The 23,430-nt window shown below is 39.7% G+C and overlaps 1 protein-coding gene across 4 annotated transcripts in view; it reads right to left on the bottom strand.

Annotated features, from left to right (window-relative positions):
* Cacna1d (calcium voltage-gated channel subunit alpha1 D) overlaps nt 1–23,430 on the bottom strand; it is a 324,259-nt gene that overhangs the window by 115,128 nt on the left and 185,701 nt on the right. For 2 of the 4 annotated variants that reach the window (XM_076837232.1, XM_076837374.1), the window contains exon 8: nt 17,814–17,917. In XM_076837232.1, the coding sequence (XP_076693347.1) occupies nt 17,814–17,917 (104 nt within the window). Of the gene's footprint in view, nt 1–17,137; nt 17,242–17,813; nt 17,918–23,430 lie in introns of all 4 variants that reach the window. The other 2 variants (XM_076837154.1, XM_076837316.1) reach the window with 1 other exon arrangement.

The following is a 23,430-nucleotide window of genomic DNA, read 5'->3' as shown; positions in this document are numbered from 1 at the left end:
ACAATAAGGATCTCCTTCCATTTCCATGCAATTTCCCTTTTCTCTCCCTTTCCCTCCCGCCTCATGTCTCTGCTTAATGTTAATCTTTTCTTCCTACTCTTCCTCCCTGCTCTGTTCTTAGTTGCTCTCATTATTTCAAAGAAGACATTTGGCATTTGTTTTTTAGGGATTGGCTAGCTTCACTTAGCATAATCTGCTATGCTAAGTCTCAGGCTAGCATCATTCTGAATGGAGAAAAATTGAAGGCATTCCCTCTAAAATCTGGTACAAGACAGGGATGCCCTCTATCACCACTTCTATTCAATATAGTTCTCGAAACACTGGCCAGAGCAATTAGACAGACAAAAGAAATTAAAGGCATAAAAATAGGAAAAGAAGAACTTAAATATCACTATTTGTGGACGACATGATTCTATACCTAGAAGACCCAAAAGGGTCTACAAAAAAACTACTAGAACTAATAAATGAATTCAGCAAAGTGGCAGGATATAAAATCAACACGCATAAATCAAAGGCATTTCTGTATATCAGCGACAAAACTTCTGAAACAGAAATGAGGAAAAACACTCCATTCACAATATCCTCAAAAAAAAATAAAATACTTGGGAATCAACCTAACAAAAGAGGTGAAAGATTTATACAATGAAAACGTTCCGGGCTGGGGATGTGGCTCAAGCGGTAGCACGCTCGCCTGGCATGCTTGCGGCCCGGGTTCGATCCTCAACACCACATACAAACAAAGATGTTGTGTCCGCCGAAAACTGAAAAATAAATATTAAAAATTCTCTCTCTCTCCCCCTCTCTCACTCTCTCTTTAAAAAAAAAAAAAAAGAAAAGAAAACGTTCCCTTTCTTTACCATCCTTACAAATCAGCTGGATCCTGGCTTCCTCTTCTTCAGAGGAGCCCTTCTTAACCTGCCAACCTCCACTGCACTCCCAGGTATACTGTGAGGTACAGATCAGATGCTAAAATATTCTTGACTGATAGCCAAAGCTGCTGGCCTCCACAGACAGCCCTGGAATTCCATGGCATGTCTCTGTGGACCTGCTGATAAGTAACAGGTGAGGATTCAAGGACAGGATGGGTGAGCCTGTGGGACAGCTCCCCTCTGGACAGGTAGGGTGCCATCATCCGCTGTATTAGAATCCTTCAGATGCAGCCAAAGTCTCCAAGACTCAAAAGCTGAAAAGCTCCAAATGCTTGGAGGTTTCAAAGGTGCCAGCAGACAACTTAAACCGAGATTTATTTTGAAGTAGAATTTCAAGGGAATGATGAAGTTCAGAGTGGATTAATGTTTTATCCTCAAATCCAAACAAAAGTCTTAATGACAAGCAGACTTGAAGAAATCAGGTTAATGCGTCAAGTGCTTTCCCAGCTTCTAGAAGATTTGGAGCCTGGAAAAAAATGCTAATGAGTAAACATATCAACTACCAGTAAGTCTTTTCCTACTCATATAAACCTCCTCCTAAGAGGAGCCCACAGCCAGGCTTAAGTTGAGTACCCCTCACATTTGGAAAGGCCTTTCAGTTTATGAAATCCCTCCCCAACCATGTCTTTCCTTGATTTTCAGGAGAGCTCTGTGGGAAAAATCACAAGCAAAGGGCCCTATCTATGTTAGGGATGAGAGAACCTTGGTGTGGAGAAGTGAAGTATAAGGCCCAAACTCACAACTCCAGAAAGTAAGGGACTGGGAATGGTGCCAGGACTCCTGAAATCTGACTTTGTGCTGTCCTACTACGACATGCAAGAACCAATAACCTGTTTCTGATGGAAATCCCTTTGGCCCAATGTACCACTGCAGACTAGGCCAGTACAGGGATCACAGCCATATACAAGGATCACAGCCATATACAAGGATCACAGCCATATACAAGGGTAACTTGTAAATGGGCATTCCTCATCCCGCAGGCAGACCCTGAGACCCCTCCAACCTGAGACCACTCCAATACCCCAGGATGTGTTGAGAATGAAGTTTGCAAAGAACACCTCCACACCCTCAGCTGGGCGAGTCCAGACTGCAGCTCCTGGACATCACCAGACGAGTCAGGGTCCATGCCTCTGCCTGCTGCCCGGCCTGCAAGCACGCCATCATCCCAGTATTCCTCTGAACTTGCTAGTTACTGGACCAGCCTTCCCTTCACTCTTCAGCCCTTCCTGTAGCCCCTGGGAATGCTGCTACAGAGAGGCAAAGCTGTCTCAAGCCCCAGGCTCTTCAAAAGGATCCCACATCCCCCTTGCTTCACACTTCTCGTGATCCCTTCATACCCTGACTCCCTCATAGCCTCCTAACTTTCCTGTTCCTCTTTAGGTCCAGGCCAATACTGCCTAATCCTGCTATAAAAGCCAACCAAATAAAAACCCTGATTTTGAGGGTGGTGCCAGTGGGCTATGTGACCTTTTCCCTTCCTTGGTATCATCTTCCACTGACCTGCAGAACTGAAGACTCTGATCTTTGGCTCCCAGACTTCCTCTCCATCCCAAGTCCTGACGTTTCTGGGACATTCCAATTGCCTTTGTCTGACCTCATTAACCCCTGGCTTTTCAATCCCTTGACATATAGGTCTCCATTGACCATCTCTTTTGTGCTGCTTCAGCCACATGCTGAATTTTATCACCTCCCAACAAATTTATCCATGAATTTAAGCCTCTGCTCTCTTGACCATGTCAGACTCTCAGTGAAGTTGACCTGTTCAATCATTTCCACTCAAAATATTTTTAACCTCTCTAAAATTGGCTGGCCTGCTGACACCTCCATTCCCCCTCCACCCAAATCTGTTACAACTCTCCTTTCCTCCTAATCCACCTTAGATTTCATGATCCATCCTACAAGGGATGTCCTTCTGATGCTCTAAAACCCTCCATTCCTGAATGTAGACACAGCTAGTGAACTTCTCATAGCTAGAAAAATTCTCCTTTTCTATACACAGCCAGCAAAAACCTTGAGCACTGTCTTTCTCCTGCATGCCCAAATTGCCCAAGTGTGGCTACAGAGAATCATACAATGGTGACATCAGTATATATGACATCACTATAGATTCAGCATCACTAGTTTCGAAAAGGCCTTCAATGTTGCTGATCATCTCCCTTGTTTCTTTATCTACCTACTTCCTAACTCTCTGCAAATACTATCTTAAAGCCCCTCTCCTCAGACATTGGATTTTACCACCTAACCCCCTCACCCTTAGCTGTTAACCCTGCCTCCTGCTTCAGAGAGACTAGGAGTCAAAAATACTCCCAGCTTCTCACTACCAAGTCAAAAGCATATCTGCCTCATTTCTCCTTCCATCTCATCACAAAGTACCTCTCTTAATACTGCCCATCTTCTGACATGAAGGTTGTATTTTCCTATTCACAAATATCATATATTCTTCAATATAGAGAGGTCTTCTTTAATTTTCTTTAGCAAAGTTTTAAGTAGGTCTTGAACATCTTTTATCAAACGTATTCCTAGGATCTTGATTTTTAAAAACTTGTTATCTTCTGTCTCTACATTTTGAACACATGAAATATAGTTATGATGACTTCATGGCTTTCAATAATCCTAACATCTGTGTGAGATCTGGGTTAGTTTCAATGGACTGGTTAAAATCTTCCCATTATAGGTCATATTCTCCTGCTTTTTTGCATGCCTAAGTAACCTTGACTGAATGCCTGGCATAAATTTTACCTTGTTTGATGTTAGATATTTTTGTATACTTGTTTTGCTCTCTGATACAGTTATGTAACTTGGATCAAACTTTTGGATCCTTAAAGGTCTTGTTTTAATACTGGCCAGTGACTAATAAGATCAGACTATATTTCTAGACCCAAGTGTTGAACACTGTTTTCTCTAATCCATTTAAACATTTTTCCCCCACCTGTCTCATGCTAGAAAGCAACCTGCTACTGAAAGGGACCCTCCATTGATCTCTGGAGTTCACTTCCCATGCAGTCCACACCTTTGCAGTACTGTCTTGTAACTGCTAGCCATCTTGAACTCTGCAGACTCTTGACTTCATCTTCTCAACTTCAAGAGTCCACAGGCCTCTGCCTGGGCTTCCCCTTTTGCCATGGCCCAGAAACTCTCAAGTCCACAAGCTGGGGCAGTCATGGAGCTTGTTGCATTTATTTCCTGTGTCTCAGGGATTGGTCTTCTCCGTTGCCTGATGTCCAGAGTCTTGAAAATCATCGTTTTATTTGTTGTCTATTTTGGATTTTGTTTCAGGTGGGAATATAAATCCAGTTCTGTTATTCCAGCTTGACCAGAAGAAGCCCTTTTAATTTTAGCAATATTTTAAGATTGACTTTATTGAGATGCAAGTTACAAAATGTACATAAGTATTTAGTTTACCTAATGTTGACACCCTCACGAACAGCACCCCATTGATATATTTATAACATTCTCCCCACAGAAGTCATCTTATTTCTCTTGCCAGCCAACCCTACCTCTCACCCAAGAAAATCAATGGTCTGATTCCTATAACTATAAATTAGTCTTGTCTGTTTCAAAACTTCATAATAATACATTCTCCTTTGGGTATGGCTTATTTTTGAACTTCATTGATAATGTTGTATTAGCTGTTAACATCCCTAGTTATTTATCTATTTTTACTGCTGACTAGTATGCAATGGTGTGAGTATACCACAATTCTCTGACCTAATTATCTAAGAAACGTGAGTCTCTCAAATAAATTTTTTTTCAAGAGAAGGAGAAAAAGGTCATGATTTTTGGAGCTACAGTGAATAAGGTTCTCTAATGCTTATACACAAGTCGTTCTGTGGACGTGGATTTTCGTTTATCTTGGGTAAGTACCTAAGAACGGAACTAATGAATATAAAGTAGTGTTTAACTTTATGAGCGCTTGACACATTTTTCCCCAAGTATTTCAACTGTCTTAATGTTTCCAGGAACAATGTGTGAGGATATCAGTTGCTCTACATTCTTGCCCACAATTGGCATCGGTAGTCTTTTTGTTGTTGTTTTTTACTATCACTATTCCACTACCTTTGTAGTAGAAACCTCTACATTGCATCATTTCCTGATGATTGTAAAATCAAACATATTTGTTTATACTTTTTGCCTATTTGTATATGTATTCTTCGGTAACATCTGTTTAAGTCTTTGGCCAATTTTTAACTGGGTTGCTCATCCCAATTAAATATCTTTAGAAAAATCTTTTTGGCATTTTAGTAAGATCTATGATCCATTTTAAGTTAATGCTTGTGTCTGGTGTGACCTAAAGGTCAACGTTCTCTTTTCTCACAATGTCCAATATTTCAACCATCATAATACTGAAAATATTATCTTTTCTCCACTGAATTATTTAGCACCTATATTGAAAAGCAATTGTCCACAAATGCACTTTTGATTCTCTACTGAATTTGTTTCTTCTTTCATTTCGGTTACTGGTCATTGTCCCCCTTTCCTTTTTTAGTTAGTTTTTAATTGGGATTAACAATTTCATTAAGGTTTACAAAGAGCTCACTTTTTGCTTTACCTTTATAATCTGTGTTTTCTGTTTTATTTGTTACTTCTTTTTCTCCTTATTTTGGTCTTACGTGTTTTCCAGACTTGTAGGCAGAAAAGTAGATCACTGACTTAAAATCCTTCTTTCTTACTGATATAGCTATCAAATTTCCTCCTAAGTGTTACTTTAGATGGATCATGCAAACTGAGATTTTATTATCATTTATATTATATTTTTTCAGGTATACTCTTTTATTAGTTATAGGTTAGAGACAAATTTATTCCCAAATACTTGGAAGATTTTCTAAATAGTTTGTTATTAATTTCTTCTTTAAATTTATTCAAGTTAGAAAAACATACTTTGTAAGATTTCAATCTTTTGAGAGTGAGACTTTTTATGGTCAAGATATGGTCTATCTTGGTGAATATTCCATGTATTCTTGAAAAGAATGTGTATTCTGTAGTTATAAGAAGTGGTGTTCTATAAATATTAGGTCAAGTTAGTTGATAGTTACTAATCTACCTAAACACAATTTAGATACTCTCTGTATTTGCTGTTTTTTTTTGTGTTTGTGTGTGTGTGTGTGGTGGGGGATGGGTAGCTGGGGGTTGAAGTCAGGGCCTTGTGCATGACAGGCAGACACTCTACCACTGGGCCACATCCCCAGCCCCTATACTTACTGTTTTTCATGTCCTTGCTCTAGCAATTACCAAGAAGGGATTGTTAAATTTTTCACCTGTGTTTGTGGACTTATTAATTTCTCTACTAAACCCTTACAGTTTGGGTTTTGAGTATATTAAAACTGTTATTAGGTGCAAACACATTTAAAATCATTGCATCTTCTTCATGAACTGATCTTTTCAAGATTATCCAATGTCCTTATTACCTTGTACTGAAGTTCATTTTGTGTGGTCTTAACCTCACTTTCATTTTGAATCTATGTTATATATTTACAGCATCTTAGTTTTATTTAGTCTAATAATCTGTCTTGTAACTAAAACAGTGTGACCATTTTCAGTTAATGCAATAAGTGATGTGGCTGAGATTGTACCTACCATCTTTTTTTTTTTTCGTACCTTGTATTCTTTATTCCTTTTTTCTCTTCTTTCCTGACTTATTTTTGGATAATTATCATTTAGCATCCCATTTTTATCCCTTCTTTTGGCTGTGTAGTACCATTTTTTACTATTTTAAAGATTATTATATGAAGTCCTTGCCAGTTCACCATGAATTCATATATTTATAATATGCAATGTAAGAATTTACCAGCAGCAAAGCTCCATTTAACTCCCTTCTATCTTTGGTGCCTCAGTTGTTCTATGGTTTACTTTGCCTGTTATATTAGCTTTAAATAACCTGATATCAGCTTTAAATCACTGCTTTTAAAAGAAATTTAGGAAATGAGGAAAAAAAATCTTTTATTTCCCTTCATATTTGCCAATTTTGGTATTTATTTTTTAAAAAGTAGATTTGTTTCTATTTTAAATTATTGTTTTGACTTGAAGAACTTCCTTTAACACTTTTTATAGTACAGATTTGCTGATGACCAATTTTCTTAGCTTTTGTTTCAAGATTTATTTTGCCTTTTTGAAGAATGTTTTTGCTTCATACAGAATTCTAGTTTCCCCCTCAGCTCTCTGAAGATATCATTCCATTGTCCTATGGCTTGTTTCCACTATTTCTGAAAAAAAAAAAATCAATGGATATTTTCTTACTTAGTACATAATGTGCTGTTTCCCACCCGATTTCTTTTAAAATAGCTTCTTATTACTTTCAGTAATGTGAATTTAACGTGCCTAGGAGTGATTCTCTCTATGCTTACACTGCTTGAGATTTGTTGAGCTTCTTGGATCTGTGAATTTACAACATTTTATATTTGTAATATTTTCAGCTATTATTTCTTATAAAAAATTTTTTCCTTCCCTCTTTCTTCTTCTGGGACTCCAATTACACATTCATCAGGTTGCTTTTGATTCCATCTAATGTCACTCTAGTTTTGCTCCAGAAACTATACTGTTCCTGTCTTTGTACTGAGATTTGCCGTCTATTCCTTTATTCTATCCATCTTTTCCTTCAATTCTTTGAATAGGTTTACAGTAGTGATTTCAAAGTCTTTACAACATTTTTGTCATCTCCTAATGTGTTTCTATTTTCTCTCCTTGATTATGTAGGTTTTCCTGCTTCTTTTCATGACTTATAATTTTTGATCATAAGAGGAAACATTTGTGAAACATCTGGATTTTGCTTTCATCCTTTAATGGGTATTGATTTTTGGGGGTGGGGGCAGGTGTTTAATTTATTGGCCGTTTGGCCTAATCCCTTTGAATCCCATTTTTAAGCTTTTTAGGACAGGTCTAGAGTAGCCTTACTCTAAAGCTAAAGCAGCCTGTTGCCAAGGCCTGGCTTTTTTGAAATCTCAATTAAATGCCTAATGTACCCATGAAGGTCAATCCTCTGGTCAGAACTCAGCAATGAGATTTCTAGTAGCTTGCAGCTTTCCAATAGCTGTTCTTTGCCAGGCCTCAATAAGGATTATCTGGCACATAAGCAGCCTAGCATATGGTCAAATATTTAGGAGGATCTATTCAGATTTCAGGATCCTCTTCTCTCTAGTAAAATCAAGAAAAATCTTAAAAATTTCAGTTGTCCTAGCAGCCCTGAACTATATTCTTTGCCTCCTCAGCAAATAGAAGCATCCTTGGCTGAGCTTTGCCTCTTTCTGCCACAATTCTAAAAGTGTCTCCAGGTAGAAAGCCAGAAAATACTAGGAGTGACCTCATGTATTTCTCTTTTCATATAGATTCCAATCCTGGGCTATTTTCATTTTCTGAAAGCAGTTGCTTAATATTTTTTTGTTCTGTTTCATAGTGGTTTTTTGGGGAAAGGTCTGGTACTGTTAGCCTGTTACAGCTGGAAGCGGATTAAAATCTCCTTAAATTGGTCTCTCTATTCTTTCATCCATACAGTCCATTCATACTACAGTGACTTTTGTTGGCAGATTTACCAAACATTTCATTAAGAAAAATTTTAAATATTCGTAAGAAAAAAAATACAGTGAATACCACCTAATTTCCAGAATATCTGCAAAATTTTTTCACTTATCCATGCATCCCTCTACCCATCCACCAATTCTTCTTATCTTTTTGAAGATTTTTAGGTAAGCTATCAAAACACCATCATTTTCATAAAATCCAAATTTAAATCATACTACTTTGTGCATAAAACTTATCAGTGAGTTCCCTACCCTTTAGCTAATAACCAAAATCTGCACATGGTCTACAAGGACCTCCATGATCTGGGCTCTGAGGGCCAGTCTCTCCTTTTACTCTGCTCCCTCTGCCACTCTGGTTTATTTAGATCTTCTAATGTCCTCTGCCTCTTCCTACTGTAGAGGCTTTGCATGAGTTATCCCTTTGTCTGAAACACTCCGACATAGCCTTTTCTCCCACCTTGCCTGGCTATGAAGGCTATTCACTCTCCATGTCTTCTGGAACACATCCCCAAACCCCTAGACAGAAATCAGTTGTGTTCATTAAAGAATCTCACAGGACCATTTATCTTTCTTTCAAAGCATTATAAAAATTTTTAATTCAAATTTTTGCCTAGCCCATGAGACATAAGCTTCATAAAGATGGAAACTATTTTAGCTCATCTTTGTAACCCCAGTGCCTACTAAGCACTTGGCAAAAATATCTTCCACTGTGTCAGTAGTCAAAAGTATTCATTAAATGAATAGATAAATCATTCTTTTTAAGAAGTCCAGGACAGAGAAAAAATATCTAGCAAGATTTTCTCTTTCTTTTTTTTATGAGCCCTCAATTTTTATTAATTCAGTAGACATAAAATTTGCTTTTTAGATAGCTACAAAAATTTCTAAATGCTTTCTCCCAATTTCTAGTCTTATCTCATTATGGACTAGAACACACAATCTGTGGTCTGGCATTAGTCTGCAAACCTCACTTCCAGTAGTGTTTTTACTGTGCAATGGACATTGTCAATGATTGGATGCTAGTAAACTCAAAAGCTACTGAGTTTGCTCAACTAGGTGACTGCAAGAATTGTAGTATATCAAGTTGGGAAGTTTAGTGAGAGATTTGCCTACAGAAACTCAGGTTTTATGCAGAAGGAGTCAGTGTTTAGTGAAAAACTTCTGTAAGAATTAGAAGCTATTTTTCTCTATGGGATTTTTCATTTTCTCATCCCAAATGGATCACCAACCACAAGGAATGCAACATCACTGATATCAGCATCCTTTAAAATATTATCTGCTTCTTGTTCCACTTCTTCTCTATCAGCAAGAATCAATTTTCTTCCATAAAAGTCTTCCAGGGATTCCTTTCCTACAGTCAGGACTGAGGTGTAGGCTTCCAGATACACTCAACTGCAGCATCTTACAACTTCCAGGCCCTTCACTGTGATGACCTTGGCATCTCCCAGACCCAAGCCGATCAAGTAAAGCATTTCGAACTGGGTGACCGATGAGAGAATGCTAGCTGGTCCCCTGTGCTCCACCAAGTCCTAATTGCAGCAGGCCTTTCCGGTTTTCTCTTTCTTATTCCTCTATTATATTGAGCCCAACCAGGTGGTATAGAGTATTTAAGGGTCAACCCTAAACACTGCCTCCATGTCAAGCATAGTTCTTCTGTTCCAGAGAGTTGAGGAATGAAGTCATTCAGAAAGCCCTCCAAAGATAGAGAATCCACAATTTTCCAGCACTCTTCTGAAAAGCCAATCTAAATTCTCTTAGCATTGTAGATCCATATCTTTATTTGATTCTCAAAAATATGGTTCCGAATTTCAGTTTGTTTTTTCCAATAAAACATTTTTTTAAAGCAATACCTTTAAAACCAGCAACTCATCTCACCCTCCAAGGCAATAAGGGTCTCCCCTGCATATGGAACCTGTCTCAAGTCAGAGGATACTTACACCTGCAGTGCATACATTTCCTGAAATATTAAAATGAAAATCCAAGAAAAGAACAACTGGTGGACTTAAGAGTCCCACATACAACAGATATACTGGTCTTTGTATCTTAGCTCCCTGTAATACCAATATTTGATCTCTGTAAGCAATTTTACTAACCTGTAAAAGAACATTACGCAGAAGAAAAAAAATAAACTGGCACAAGGTCGACAGTAGCATCTTAGAGGCAGTCAGCAAGATATTTTTCAAAAGTCCAATTATTAAGCTCATAAACATCCTTTTCACTGAGAACAATGGCAACTGTTAATACCACCTACCGAACAGGGAACACGGGAAAATTATGGCTTTAATTTCAACTATTAAGGTATCAAGAACTTTCTAAAGAGCTGGATCTGTGCATGAAAGCGCAGTCATGAGTTCTCTTCTCCCTAGGATACACGACCAACAGACTCAACAGTCTGCTCTGTGACACCATTGCCCCCAACAACTTTTTCCTTTTCCTAAACTGCACAGCAACAAGCCAGAGGGCAGATGGAGGCGAGACTGCTTACAGTCTACTTAATGCCCAGGAGGGCACGGGTGGGTCCTCAGAGGTCTCTGCTGTGTGATATCAAAAGAACATGGTCAGGAACAGATGATGATAGCCACAGCTGACAAGTGAGAGCGCTCTACTGAATCTACGGCTAGTGCTTGGCTGCTGTCCGCTGCTGTTGCCAGGGAAACAGACGTCAGCTTGATGGAAACAAGGATCAGCGAAAACTTTCACTTACCTCGTTTCCACTGATCCCAACAGCCATTTCTATGGAAACAGTAGCTGCGAGCCAGTGGCAGAGAGGTTACCACTCACTTGTTAATGTCAGGCATGGCTACCAGCCTGTGCTCTTCCTGTGCCATGGTATCAACAGCACCAGGATCCTGCTGTCAGCTACCCCCGACAGCCATTTAACTCTGCAACAAGAAAGCTCAGTGTTCAAAAGTATATATAAATGTGTACTTTGGTTAACAGAAAAAAAGGAAATTTAGCATTCTTTCACTTTACAGCCAAATCAGGGCTTAATTTCTTGTTCTACCAAAGCCAAAATATAAGAGGTTACTACTAAAAAAAAAAAATAGTAGTGACTCTTTTCAGCATCCTAACTTGAGCATCAACCTCACTCACAATATCACTTCAAAGTTCAAGAAAAGGGACATCCAACTAGGGAGAAATCCTTCACAACAGCCTAGCAACCCCAAAGACTAGTCTCGTTAACTTTGGGGAAGTATTTTGCTGCAAATGATCATTAAGGGTGCCTTTAGCATTCTGGCAGTCTGATCACTACTAATTACACATGGGGAAAATAACTTTTTAAGCTTAGAGCTATCTGCAAAGAGTCCTCCCACTATCCCTTTTAGACTAGACTTCTGTGTGCCATATTAACCACTTGCCAAAAATTCTCTGTTGGCCAATATATGGAATTCTCATTAACTCAGTACATTTCTATTCTGCAATAAGGTTATAACAAATCACACTCATGGTCTGGCTACCCCATGACCTCAACAACATCCCTTTCAGTTTTGTAAGCAATTTGAATGATCTTCTAAGCTGTCACAGATATGTATATAGAAGGAACGGAACTCTGTTGTTCATTTTCTATCAGTATATGTAAGGTGTTGAATGAGAAAAAAAAATCTAATCCCACTCATGAAAAATTTATAATACCTATTCCCAGAGGGGACATGTCCACTCAAAGAATATTCACAAGTGATATAACCACCACCTTACTGGTATGTTTTGCCTCCTGAACTAATATTTAAGAAGAAGAAATAAGAGATTTATCTTCACAGTATCATGAATGTAATGGACCATGGTACAAATCATGATGCCCCAAACCTGACTGCATTCTGTGAAGTTCTTATATAATCCAGGCTTCAGACCCTCAGCACCATCTTCCCTGTCCACTGTATACCACAAATCTTTGTTTTAGTTTTATAAAAGTAGACTGCCTGAGTCTTTGTCTAGGCCCTTGGTCATTTTTGTACCCAGAATGGGATATAGGAAGTGATATTCAGAAAGATTAAAAATCACCCTTTTCTGTAATGCTTCACTTCATCCATTTCTCCTAAAAACTCCTGAAGTTAAACAGGCCTCTAGTAAGATAAAAGTGAATTCATTATTTTAAAAGATATCTGTGACCTGGTAGAGCTGGAACTTGCTGGGACACATTACAAATTAATTTGGGTTGGGTTTACATTTAGTTTTGTCATAAAATCTGGTTTATTAAGAACATTTATCACTTACCAACAGATGAGGCCTGTTTCAGAAAGTATTTCAAATATTTTTGGCAAGATGCTTGTAAAAGCTTTGAATTCATAGATGAATTATAAATGATTTTAATCTATTCTTTAAAGCAGGCTCAAGAGGTGGTTTGGGTAATAATATCCTTTCAGCATATGTCATTTATGTGTGTGTACACACACATACACACACACACACTTATATAATAAAACATTTAAAATACAACAGGGGCTGGGGATGTAGGTCAGTGCTAGAGTGCTTGTCTAGCAAGCGTGAGGCCTTGGGTTCTATCCCCAGAAAACACACATACATACACACACACACAAAAAAAAAAAAAAAAAAAAAAAAGGAAAAAGAAAAAAGCTATATAAATTTGCTTCTCGCCGAGACCTATCTTGGCCAATTACTATCAATTAGTTTGAAAGGGCCGACTTGATTATTTCCTTTCTCTCACATGTACACTTATTGGAGGAGGCCTCCATAACAATGACCAGGCACTCTACACACTTTGGCTCACTGAATCATCACTGGACTCCAAGAAGTTAGTACTATTACTAGCCCAACTTCACAGATGACAAAAGTAGGGTTCAAAACAGTGAGAATTTGCCCCCTAAACTCACAACTGGTAAAAGAGCAAAGACTCAAGCCTTGGTTATTGGACTCCAAAGCTAGTGTGCTAAACCACTATATGGAAATGCCATTTTCTCATCTACTTATTAAAAAAAATCCTCATCAAATATAACTTTGGTAATAATGCTTTAGATCTGCATAATACTTCACAGTTGACCAAAAAAAAAAAAAAAAAAAAAAAAAAAAACTTCTAATCCCCGCAGCTACTTCTCAAATAGCACAGAGTACAACATTAGTGTGAATAAACCATTTTCCTCTTGATCACTTCCTATGAAATTCAGAAATTCTACACTGCAGAATTTTCACTGGTCCCACATCACCCAAGGGAGTAGAGGAAGATCTGTAAATTTAAGATACGGATATGTCAATGAGTAAAATCCTTTGTATACTCCTTGAAGCAACTCTACATTCATTAGCTGGTTTAAAACCATCCGTAAGAAAATGGGAGTCTTCCTGAGGCAGGTATGAGGAGACCAAGTCCCAGAGTGAACAAGGGTCACTGGCAAGACAAAACCCAGGTCATCTAGTCCTCTTCTTGGAAGTCAGAGCCACATCCTGGGAGCCTAGGGAGGCCTCCACCTTGGAAACTCAGACACCAACTGTGGGTTGGCCAGTGACAGGTGGGTCCTGAGGTGCAGAACCAAGGAGTGCCAGCCAGCCCACCACTTGTGCCATCATTCTGCACTCTGAAGAGGCCAGGTGCTGAAATGCCAGTGTGATGTCTCCTGTGCCAGTGTATTGAGGGAAGCCTCAAAAGGGACCCAAGTTAAACGAATAGCTTTAAAAGTGAAAAATTGCCAAGCTTTAAAAAAAAAGCCAGTGTAAGAAATGAGACACACCTCAGGTCTGGACCAGAGACTTACAGGAGATACTTTTTTTCAGTTCCTTGGTCATAATGGGATTGTTCCTCAAGGACAACTTAATGTTATTTGCAGCACTGGTTACAGACATTCTCAGCTCTTCCCAAAGAGCACCACCACCAGAGATAAAAATGTTCATGTCTGCTCATTACTTGGCTACACAGGGCACACGGTTCATAAATTTCATACTCACCTTGAGGAAAAAAGGGTCTGCTGTAACACCAAAGATTTTCCAGCACATTAGTCTTACAATGCTTTAAAAATGTATAAACACCAAATCAGTGTTCAAGTCAGTACAGGAATACAATAGGATGGCATGGCCACATGAAAAGAAAGGCGCCCAAGAGCAGAAACAAATGTTTTAAAAATGGTCAACAGACTTAGAAACATACAGCATCATCTCATACTTCCTCATTAGAGGGCAACAACATTTGTGATTTTGACTGAACTAAAGTGGGTGCCTTTTAATTCAGTGCTTTGGGGATTCCACTTGGGTTGGTCTGAAGTTCCCTCAGGTCTATGCAACAGAAATGATCTTTCTTGGGACACTTAGGTCCTTCTAGTTTCACAATGTCTCTACTGCCCACCCTGCCTATAACTCCCACCAGAAAAAAAAAAAACTGTGGAAAAAGAATCTTCAGATTAAAATAAAAAGTTTAAAATTGCTTTAACAAACAAAAAGGACAAATGGGAAAGTAACTTGGCTATAGCCAGGTGGAGAACTGTCAGAAGAGAAAGGAGGAGGAGGCCAGCTCCTCATCAGTGTCCCCTGTTAGCTATCTCCTCCTCTTCTGAGATGTCCCACACAGAGCCCCCAGGCCTCCACTTGCACTCCAGCACTGGTTGTATTATATTGCTTGCCCACGGTCTCCCCACTAGACAATGCAGGCCTCAGCACAAGGCTGCCATGTCACAGGTACCTTGGTGCCCCTGGCCTCTGGCCCAGAGCTGGCCACTCGATAGAAACTTGGGGAACACTGGCTCAATCATCCAACCTGGCTGGGAGGCTCTGTTTTTCAGATATGGTTCTTACTTGACCCAAGGCACCCCTCAGCATTTCCTACCAAAGTGGCTGTCTGAGGAAGTAGAGGCAGTGGTTAGCCCCTAGTAAGCTGACTACTCTAATTTTGGGGGAAGACTTAGATTTTCTTTTTAAAATTCACATATCCTTTGCATTCTCCTTTGTAGTTGTATTGTAAAAATAATGTCTTTCAAAAATTTATTTTTTCAGTAAATTGTTCATGAGGATGTGTATATTTTTAATTCTCCAGGTTTGGGCATCTCCCCAAAGGTCACATATTGAACCCCCATCATTATAATGGAAAGCTACTCCTCCTATCTTTTCCTCTTTTTTTTTTTTTTTAAGCACCTCATGATTTGGCTCCTACCTCTGCTTCATCATGCTGGGGCAACAGTTTTGCCCGGGGAAGCGAAAAGATAAGGCATGTCACTGGCACTGTTAAAATTAGAGGTTTCCATGGTCTCCGTCAGTTTAGCTGGGTTTAGGAGACATGGGGCGCCAAGGAATTCACAACAGAACTGCTGTTAACCTTGTATGGGCAGTTCCTGTGGCAAAGCTTCTCCAGGGATAAATGCCGCTCTCACCAATCCTGACCTTAAACCCAAGGCCACAGAGATTCACTGGGAGGAAGGCCTTATTAAAGCTGCAGTGAAAGAACATGATCTTTAGAAGGGACCTGGGCTGAGGAGGGGGAGTGTGTCATCCCCAGCTCAGACCTGGCCCTACTCCTCTCACTGAGGGGGCCCTGGCTTCTGGGCCATTTCTAGAGAGTAGCTTCACATGATAATGTGTATGTGAGCATGGAACTGACCATAATTATAGAATTCTCAGTGCTAACCTATGTAAACAGGCAGAGTAGGTTTAAGGGAAAGCGAAGAAAGCCAGCTGAGTTGGATAACTAAGCTCCACTCTCTGCTCTGCAAAAGGCAGTCAACTTTCAAAAAATGTAAGAAAGTCCTCCTTACTAACATGAAAACATAATGTCCCCAAGATACAATGTTGGAAAGAGCAACATGAGGTGAGTCTGGAGCACATAAACTGTCTTGGAATCAAGCCCATCAACACTATTTCCTGAGGATGCCTGGGCCCAGTGCAGTGACAAAAGTTCATCTAGGAGACATGGGCATCTCCCACCACAATGGCTACATGCTGAAACTACCTCTTAGAGAGTCCAGGTAGCCTGTGGCTCCTTTATCTGGAGCACCTGAGGAATGGTGAGATAGAGAGCTGCCCACAGGGGCTCTGGGATAGCATCCCAACCACAGGCAGGAAAGGGTCCTCCAACACCAGCAGACCCTTTCCAAGCCAGTCTCCCCACCCCCCAAGCCCTGTAATATGGAGTCAATCCAGAGGCAAGGTGGTAAACAAAGTGAAAATAAAAAAATGATGACTGAATGAGAAGGACCATTATGAAGCCACAGGAAATGTATGTGAGCAAGTTTGTCATTCTGCCTTAAGGAAAGATACCCCATAGTCTTATTAGAAATGAATCAGAGGGACAATTCTCATGGTGACAGCAAGCTAATAAAGGAACCTAAGGCTTGCAAACTGATGGGTATTTGCACATTTCTCCTTCACAACAAAATCTGAAGCACCACCATTTATAATGCCCTGAGGGTGACTACTAAAACACTGTTATATGCTAATGGAAAGTAAACCACAAGAGACAAAGGTCTTCTTGGGGGAGACCAGGGCTGGGTGGCCTTTTCCTCACTTGTAATCAATCTCCATACATTCTCATACTAATGCTTCAGGGGAACATTTTCATTAAATTAACAGTGTTTGGCAAGCATCAGAAACACAGAATCTCACAGACAGATACAGGCAGAAAGAATCACAGTTCAATCCAAAAGCAACACACTGAGGGAACATCAGAGTCCAAATGCATGCAGAAAAGCCATCAGAGAGCAGCTGGGAGACACACAGAGCCGCCTCACACACGGCAGCAGGAGAGTGTGCGACATGGATCCAACTGCTTACCCACTAAGGACACCAAGAACCAGGTTAAGGACGAAAAATGAGCCAAGGATGATCAGACTAACAAAATACACCCATGGCCATTCCCATCCTATCGCATCATTTACCTGTAAAATGTAAGGAGATCAGTTATCAGTTATCCATTTACTAAAGAGCAGAGCCCCAGTTGCAGCTGTCAGACCACTCAGTGCTTTGGCTGAAGGTTAGTGCTCATCGTACAGGGACTGGGCCTAGGTTATTCCATCTTTTTCTTCCAATAAAGACAAGTTCTATTGCTAAATCTACAAATGGGGCCTACTAAAAGTCTTCCCAGACCAGCTCACTTAGCTAAAGTTTTGTACCAATTAATGTGCATTAAATTTGGATCCAGACCAAGAAAGCAATTACAAATGTATCTCATTTTAGTAGAGTCAAAAGGGCAAGCCATGGGAACTGTTTAAATCCCAAGTAACAACGCTGATTAATTTCTTGTCAATAATCATTTTATAGCTTTCTTTCACAAAGACTGGTGAGGTTCCAGGAAACCCCTTGATCTGGGAAGCCTCAGCAGAAAAGAGAGCATCTCAAAGCAGACATGAAGCATTTGGCACCCACCCGGAGGCCCCCTCTAGCAAAGCCTGTGTGGTCTTGGCAACTGTCCTCAGGACTCTGCTTTCAAGATGAAAGAGGTGTAGCTTACCCGCTCAATACACCAAGTACAAGATTTAGTACGAAAAATGACCCAAAGATGACGAGACTGACAAAATACACCCAGGGCAATTCAAATCCCATAGCATCATTCATCTGCAAGAAATAAGATGGTCTCATAGGAGTGGATTAATAGGAGAATCTAATAAGGAAAGAGGGTCACATTAGAGAGAGCATTCTATACATTTAAATAAAACATTTACTTAGACTGAAATCAGAGACAGCAGCCAATGTACATTCATTGCATATTCCTAGCACACATACACACACACAAGCACGTGCACCCACACACAGGAAGAGTGACTGAGGCTTTGAGGCCAGATACTAGCACATCATGGTCCCAGGTAGGGAAATCAATTGGGATTTGGCCCTTTCTTGCAGGAAACTGCCTCACTAAGCAAAAGTAGCACTTAGCTGGAATCTGTTTTCTGCTCTGTGGAGTTGATAGTATTAACTTTACTTTTAAAATGTGTGATGGTGGAAAAGTCTTCATTATAGAGACAAACTTACAATATTTGACTCTATAAATGCTTTCTCAAAAAAATAAATCTCCTAAAATGATAAGCTTGTAGCAGAAGTCAACCTATCCAAGAAAATCTAACCTTAAATCTGGCTTATCTATAATCAGTGAGTAGAAATATAACTAAATGAATGCAAAAAAGAGAAAACATTTCAGAGGCCAGTAAGCTGACACATATTCAGGGGTCACTTAGGGAACAAGACTTTTCTCACTTTCACTCACATAAGGATGCCGGCTTTAACCTAGATGACCTCCCATAATGGCCCCAGCTGTGAGATGACCAAGTAGAGACGTGAAGAAGGGCTCTGCCAGAAGAACCTGTCAATCCTACATCTAGACAAACTCAAGCTGCGTGCGTATTTGGGCGTGGCTTTGTCAGACCCTCCCAGGGGAGGTTTGGTAGTGAGCAGCTTTCACACTGGAGCAGATAGGTGCTTTAAGGATCACAGCTGGATGGAATTTTCCAACAGCACAGGTTGGTGTTAAATTGGGCAAACATCTCTCCAAAGCAGGAGGTGTTAAAGACCAGTCAGGAGACAGACTGGAATACCCCAGGCCTGACCCTTCTGGCACATCCAAAATCCTCAGCCAATGAAGAATCTGGGTGATCTCTCCTGCCCTGCAGGGATCAGCCCTTGGGGTGTTTAAGCCTGTGCCTTCTTGTACCTTATCTGGCTCCAGGCTTTAGCTTTACAGAATAAGGCTCATGCATTTCACAATGTTTGCCTCATGCAGAAGCCAAACAGGAAAAGAGAACATAAAAAAAAAAAAAAAAAAAAATCACCTACCATCTGTTGCTGAAGCCTAGGGAGAGGACATTAAATCCCCTGTGAAACACCTGTTTGGCCACATGAAAATTGATGTGCTTAATAGAACTCATATCAGTCTGCACATCTTATACTGGCAATTAGAGTAATGAATGAGCCAAGGCTATGGCTGCAATTGTTGATCTAATTAAGTTGGATAAACTAATTTCAGCAGGAAGGCAGAGGGTAATTCTCCCAAAGCAACTACGCCACTAAACTTATTTAAAAACCCATGTGTGTAGAAGAAACAGGCTGCCTGGTGGGGTGGCCAGAGCCTAGTCTCAAATCAATACTTGTGACAGATTCTCTCTGGGCCTGTTTTCTTCTGTTGGAACAGAGGTACATGTGGCAGAGGAGAGTGTTATATGGGGGAAGGGGAGGATGTACAAGTGCAGAGCTCCATTAGGAAACCTCACTCTTCTACCACTCTGCCAGTGTAAGCTGACCAGGGCCATCTGCTTCTCCAGTCCTCCTTTAGACTTCAGTCTGGTGTCCCAGAGTATGACTCTAGTAACCGCTGTCTACTCCACTTGGAAGGGAAATTTTTCTTTAAAGAAATTAAATTCCCTTTTCATTTCTTGAGAGTAGGTGCTCAGCAGATTGGCATTTGATCAAATTAGAAGTATCACCTGGAGTGACAGCTGAGGGCAAGCTGCAGCGAAACAATAGCCACGGCAGACTAGCTCTCTGCCAGAAAGGCGGCAAGAAGACATAACTTAAGCTCTAAGGGCCCGTCTTTCTCCCAACTAAATCTTCTCTACCAAGTCCCTTTCTGAGCCAAGTATTTCTTAGACCTTACCATGCACATTGGGGGAAAAAAAAAATCAGAACTGCCAAGCTGTTCCCCCAAAAATACCCATGTGAAGACAGAGAGTGTACTTCAGACTGTGCATAATCTTTATCAATAGTGGAGAAACTGGGACTAGGGTTGTGGCTCAGTGGTAAAGCACTAACCTAGCACTTGCAGGGGCACTGGATTTGATCCTCAGCACCACATTAAAAAAAAAAAATTTAAATAAAGGTATTGTGTCCAACTACAATTAAAACAAAATATTTTTTAAAAAATTAGTGGAGAAACTGACATAAGCTAAAGGTCTTTGATTTATCCTGGGCTCCAAGAAATAGTTTTCTATTTAGATTCAGCTTCCTTTCATTTTAGAGGCTAAATTCAACATTCATGTCTTAAATTGAAGGCCAACTTAAGGCCTTTTGTTTTCTCTAACTGTTGAAAACACTACTGGAAACTTTGTCCACTGCTTGTAGCTCCTCAGGCATGAAATATGAGAAAGGCAAGGCCTTGACTGATGACCTGGACAGGAATTTCCCAGGTGCTTCAAATGAAGGACATTGTCAGTTGACCATGAGCTTCCTATTAGAATCGGGCAACGGGCACCTCCATAAGTGTGTGTACCATTGAAGAAAGAGCTCAATGCTCAGATGAGAGGCCATCAATGGCTTAGACGAATACCTCTCTCCTGAAACCAATACTTTCAAAATTAGTTTTCTACATTGAAAAATATTTCCTCTAAGTTAAAGAAGAAAAAAAGGAACACATGCCATTCTAACTGTTTACCTTATAGATAAGGAAGTTAAAGTCCAGAGAGGTTCAGTAACCTGCCCAAGGTCACACAACCAGCCTCATCCAGCCTCAATACTCTTATCTGCACTATGCCCTACCGTCTTTATGGGCAACATACATGTAAGTCAAACAACACTTTAGTTAGGTTTATATAGCTCACTTTGTTTTTTTTAAAAAAAAGCACTACAATAATTATTTTTCCACCAGAAGTCGATGATTTCACTATCCATGCTTCCAAATAGTTTTGTCCTAGGTGTGCCTTTCTGCATATGGGACATACTGCTCTTCTCAAGACCCTGCCAGCCATTTGCCAGACACTATAGAGAATTACAGCAGTAACTAGCTTGAGAATACTGACTGAATGTAAACTTGACTAGATATAAAACATTCCCCCACAAAGACTTTGTCCACCATATTCAAATACCTAAAGGACTGTGAAATTTGCTTGCAATTATTTAAAATGCAATCTCCTTTGTTACCCAAGATATTCCTTTTATGCCCTATTCATGGATTAAAAATAGATATTCAGACATGGTCCATCTACACTAATGAGGCAGTAAACCTGGACCTCTTGAAGTGTGGCAACAGTCACTTTCATTTGATGAGCACCTGCTCTGTGCTGGACAGGGATGTTCTGTTCTAAAACACAGCTGTGTGGGTTTCCAGCTGAATGTGGCCCATAAAATATTAGGAAGGCTTGGTTCCTTGGCTCCTGCCTATCTCTATGATGGGTTAATAAATGCAATCAACAAGTAATTAAAAATAATTCTGATGTGTTTCAGAGAGTAAGATCTTAGAGAACACTCTGGAAGACATTACTTAGCTGCCCCCTAGTGTTTTGGAAGGATTTACAAACTGCTGACAAGTAGAAAAATGCCAAGAAAAAGACTACTGGGGCGCCTGGGATTGTGGCTCAGTGGTAGAGCGCTTGCCTACCATGTGTGAGGCACTGGGTTCTATATCAGCACCACATAAAAATAAATAAATAAAGTTATTATGTCCAACTACAACTAAAATATTAAAAAAAAGGACTACTGAGTTCTAGTATAGACTAGGGGGTCCCCAAACTATAACCCAAAGGCCAAATCTAGCTGCTGCCTGCTTTTATATGACCTTCAAGTAGCTGTTACATTTTTAAATGTCGGGGGGCATGGCAAAAAAGAATAGTCCATAACACATAAAATGTCATATGAAATTTAAATTTCAGGGTCCATAAATGACATCTAGGTGGAATAGTGCCATACCTACTCATTTGTATATTGTCTGTGGCTGATCTTGAGCTCCAACAGCAGATCTAAATAATTCCAACAGGGACCACACGGCCTGCAAGGCCAAACATATTTACTACATGGCCCTTTATATAAAAATGTTTGCATATCCATACTTTAGATAAAGAAAAAAAAAACAGCTAGAAGACCCTGGGAATATACAGTGATATCTCTACATCCCACTCTCTCCAGCTTCAAGATCTTAGACCTTCTATAAAGGAATATAGTTTGATGTAATGTTTAGGAATTACTTAAGCTCCTCCATCAGAATAAAGAGGCTATGTAATTCATAGAGAATGTAATTATGTTGTCAAATTATTAACTATGTGATTGTCATACTAACAATAAAGATAATTATATCATCATCCTAGGTGATACTTAAAAGTTCTCTAGAAAGCAAATGGAAACTTGTTTGGGGGAGGAGTTTTCTCTTTTAATCACACATTCCCAGAGTTTTCACGGCTTGGTAACAGGACAACTGTGAGAGAATCATCATGTAGAAATGTAACAAAGTGTATTATTCTTCATTAGTCCAGGCATGTTGGATCAGCAGTTGATAATTCATCCATAACAATAAAGAGTAAAACAAATCTGAGGGGAATCAGATTTTTATTTTTTTAAAAAATTCAGAATATTGCTTTCTGTACTCTTTGGGGGAATGGGTCAGAGTTTGGGCAATTTGGGCTAGGGTTGTGGCTGAGTGGTAGAGCACTTGCCTAGCATGTGTGAGGCCCTGGGATCAAGCCTCAGCACCACATAAAAATAAATAAAGAAAATTAAGGCATTATGTTAAACTACAACTAAAAAATTTAAAAAAAAAGAGTTTGGGCAATTTGGATGATTTTCTGTTTATCAGAAACTTCATGGAAAGATGGATTGAGGCCTCACTTTGAGTGGGATTTGCAATTTAGGAGACAGGCATAAAAACAAACACTTTATCTGACCTGAGGAGTCCCTATGCCTGGCCATGATCTAAGCTCATCCAATATAATATCCCACCTGGTTTCCTTTTCATGAAAAGGCCTTGTCTTACAAATATAATTAACAGATGTGCATATTGACTCACACAGAAGCACACAAACTCACTCTCACTCTTTCTCTTCCCCATCCCCCATAACAATCATAAAAATGAGGGGAAGGAGGAGAAACAAGATATAACATGTTGTTGATACATAAGCCTTACCAAACTAGACTCACACTTTGGACACTAAAGGTAAAAACATGCCTTGCCTAACATTGAACATACAGTCGTCCCTCAGAATCTGCAGGGGATTGATTTCAGGACCCCCTCCCCCAATACCAAAATCCACAGATGCTCAAGTCTCTTATATAAAATGGCAATGCACTGCATATGACCTACACACATCCTCCTCCCATGTACTTTCAATCATCTCTAGATTACTTTTGATTCTTAATACACTATAAATGTGATGTCA

The sequence above is a fragment of the Callospermophilus lateralis genome, chromosome 1 (genome assembly GCF_048772815.1).
Source record: "Callospermophilus lateralis isolate mCalLat2 chromosome 1, mCalLat2.hap1, whole genome shotgun sequence".
NCBI lineage: Eukaryota > Metazoa > Chordata > Mammalia > Rodentia > Sciuridae > Callospermophilus > Callospermophilus lateralis.
This window is presented reverse-complemented; position numbering and strand designations above follow the sequence as displayed.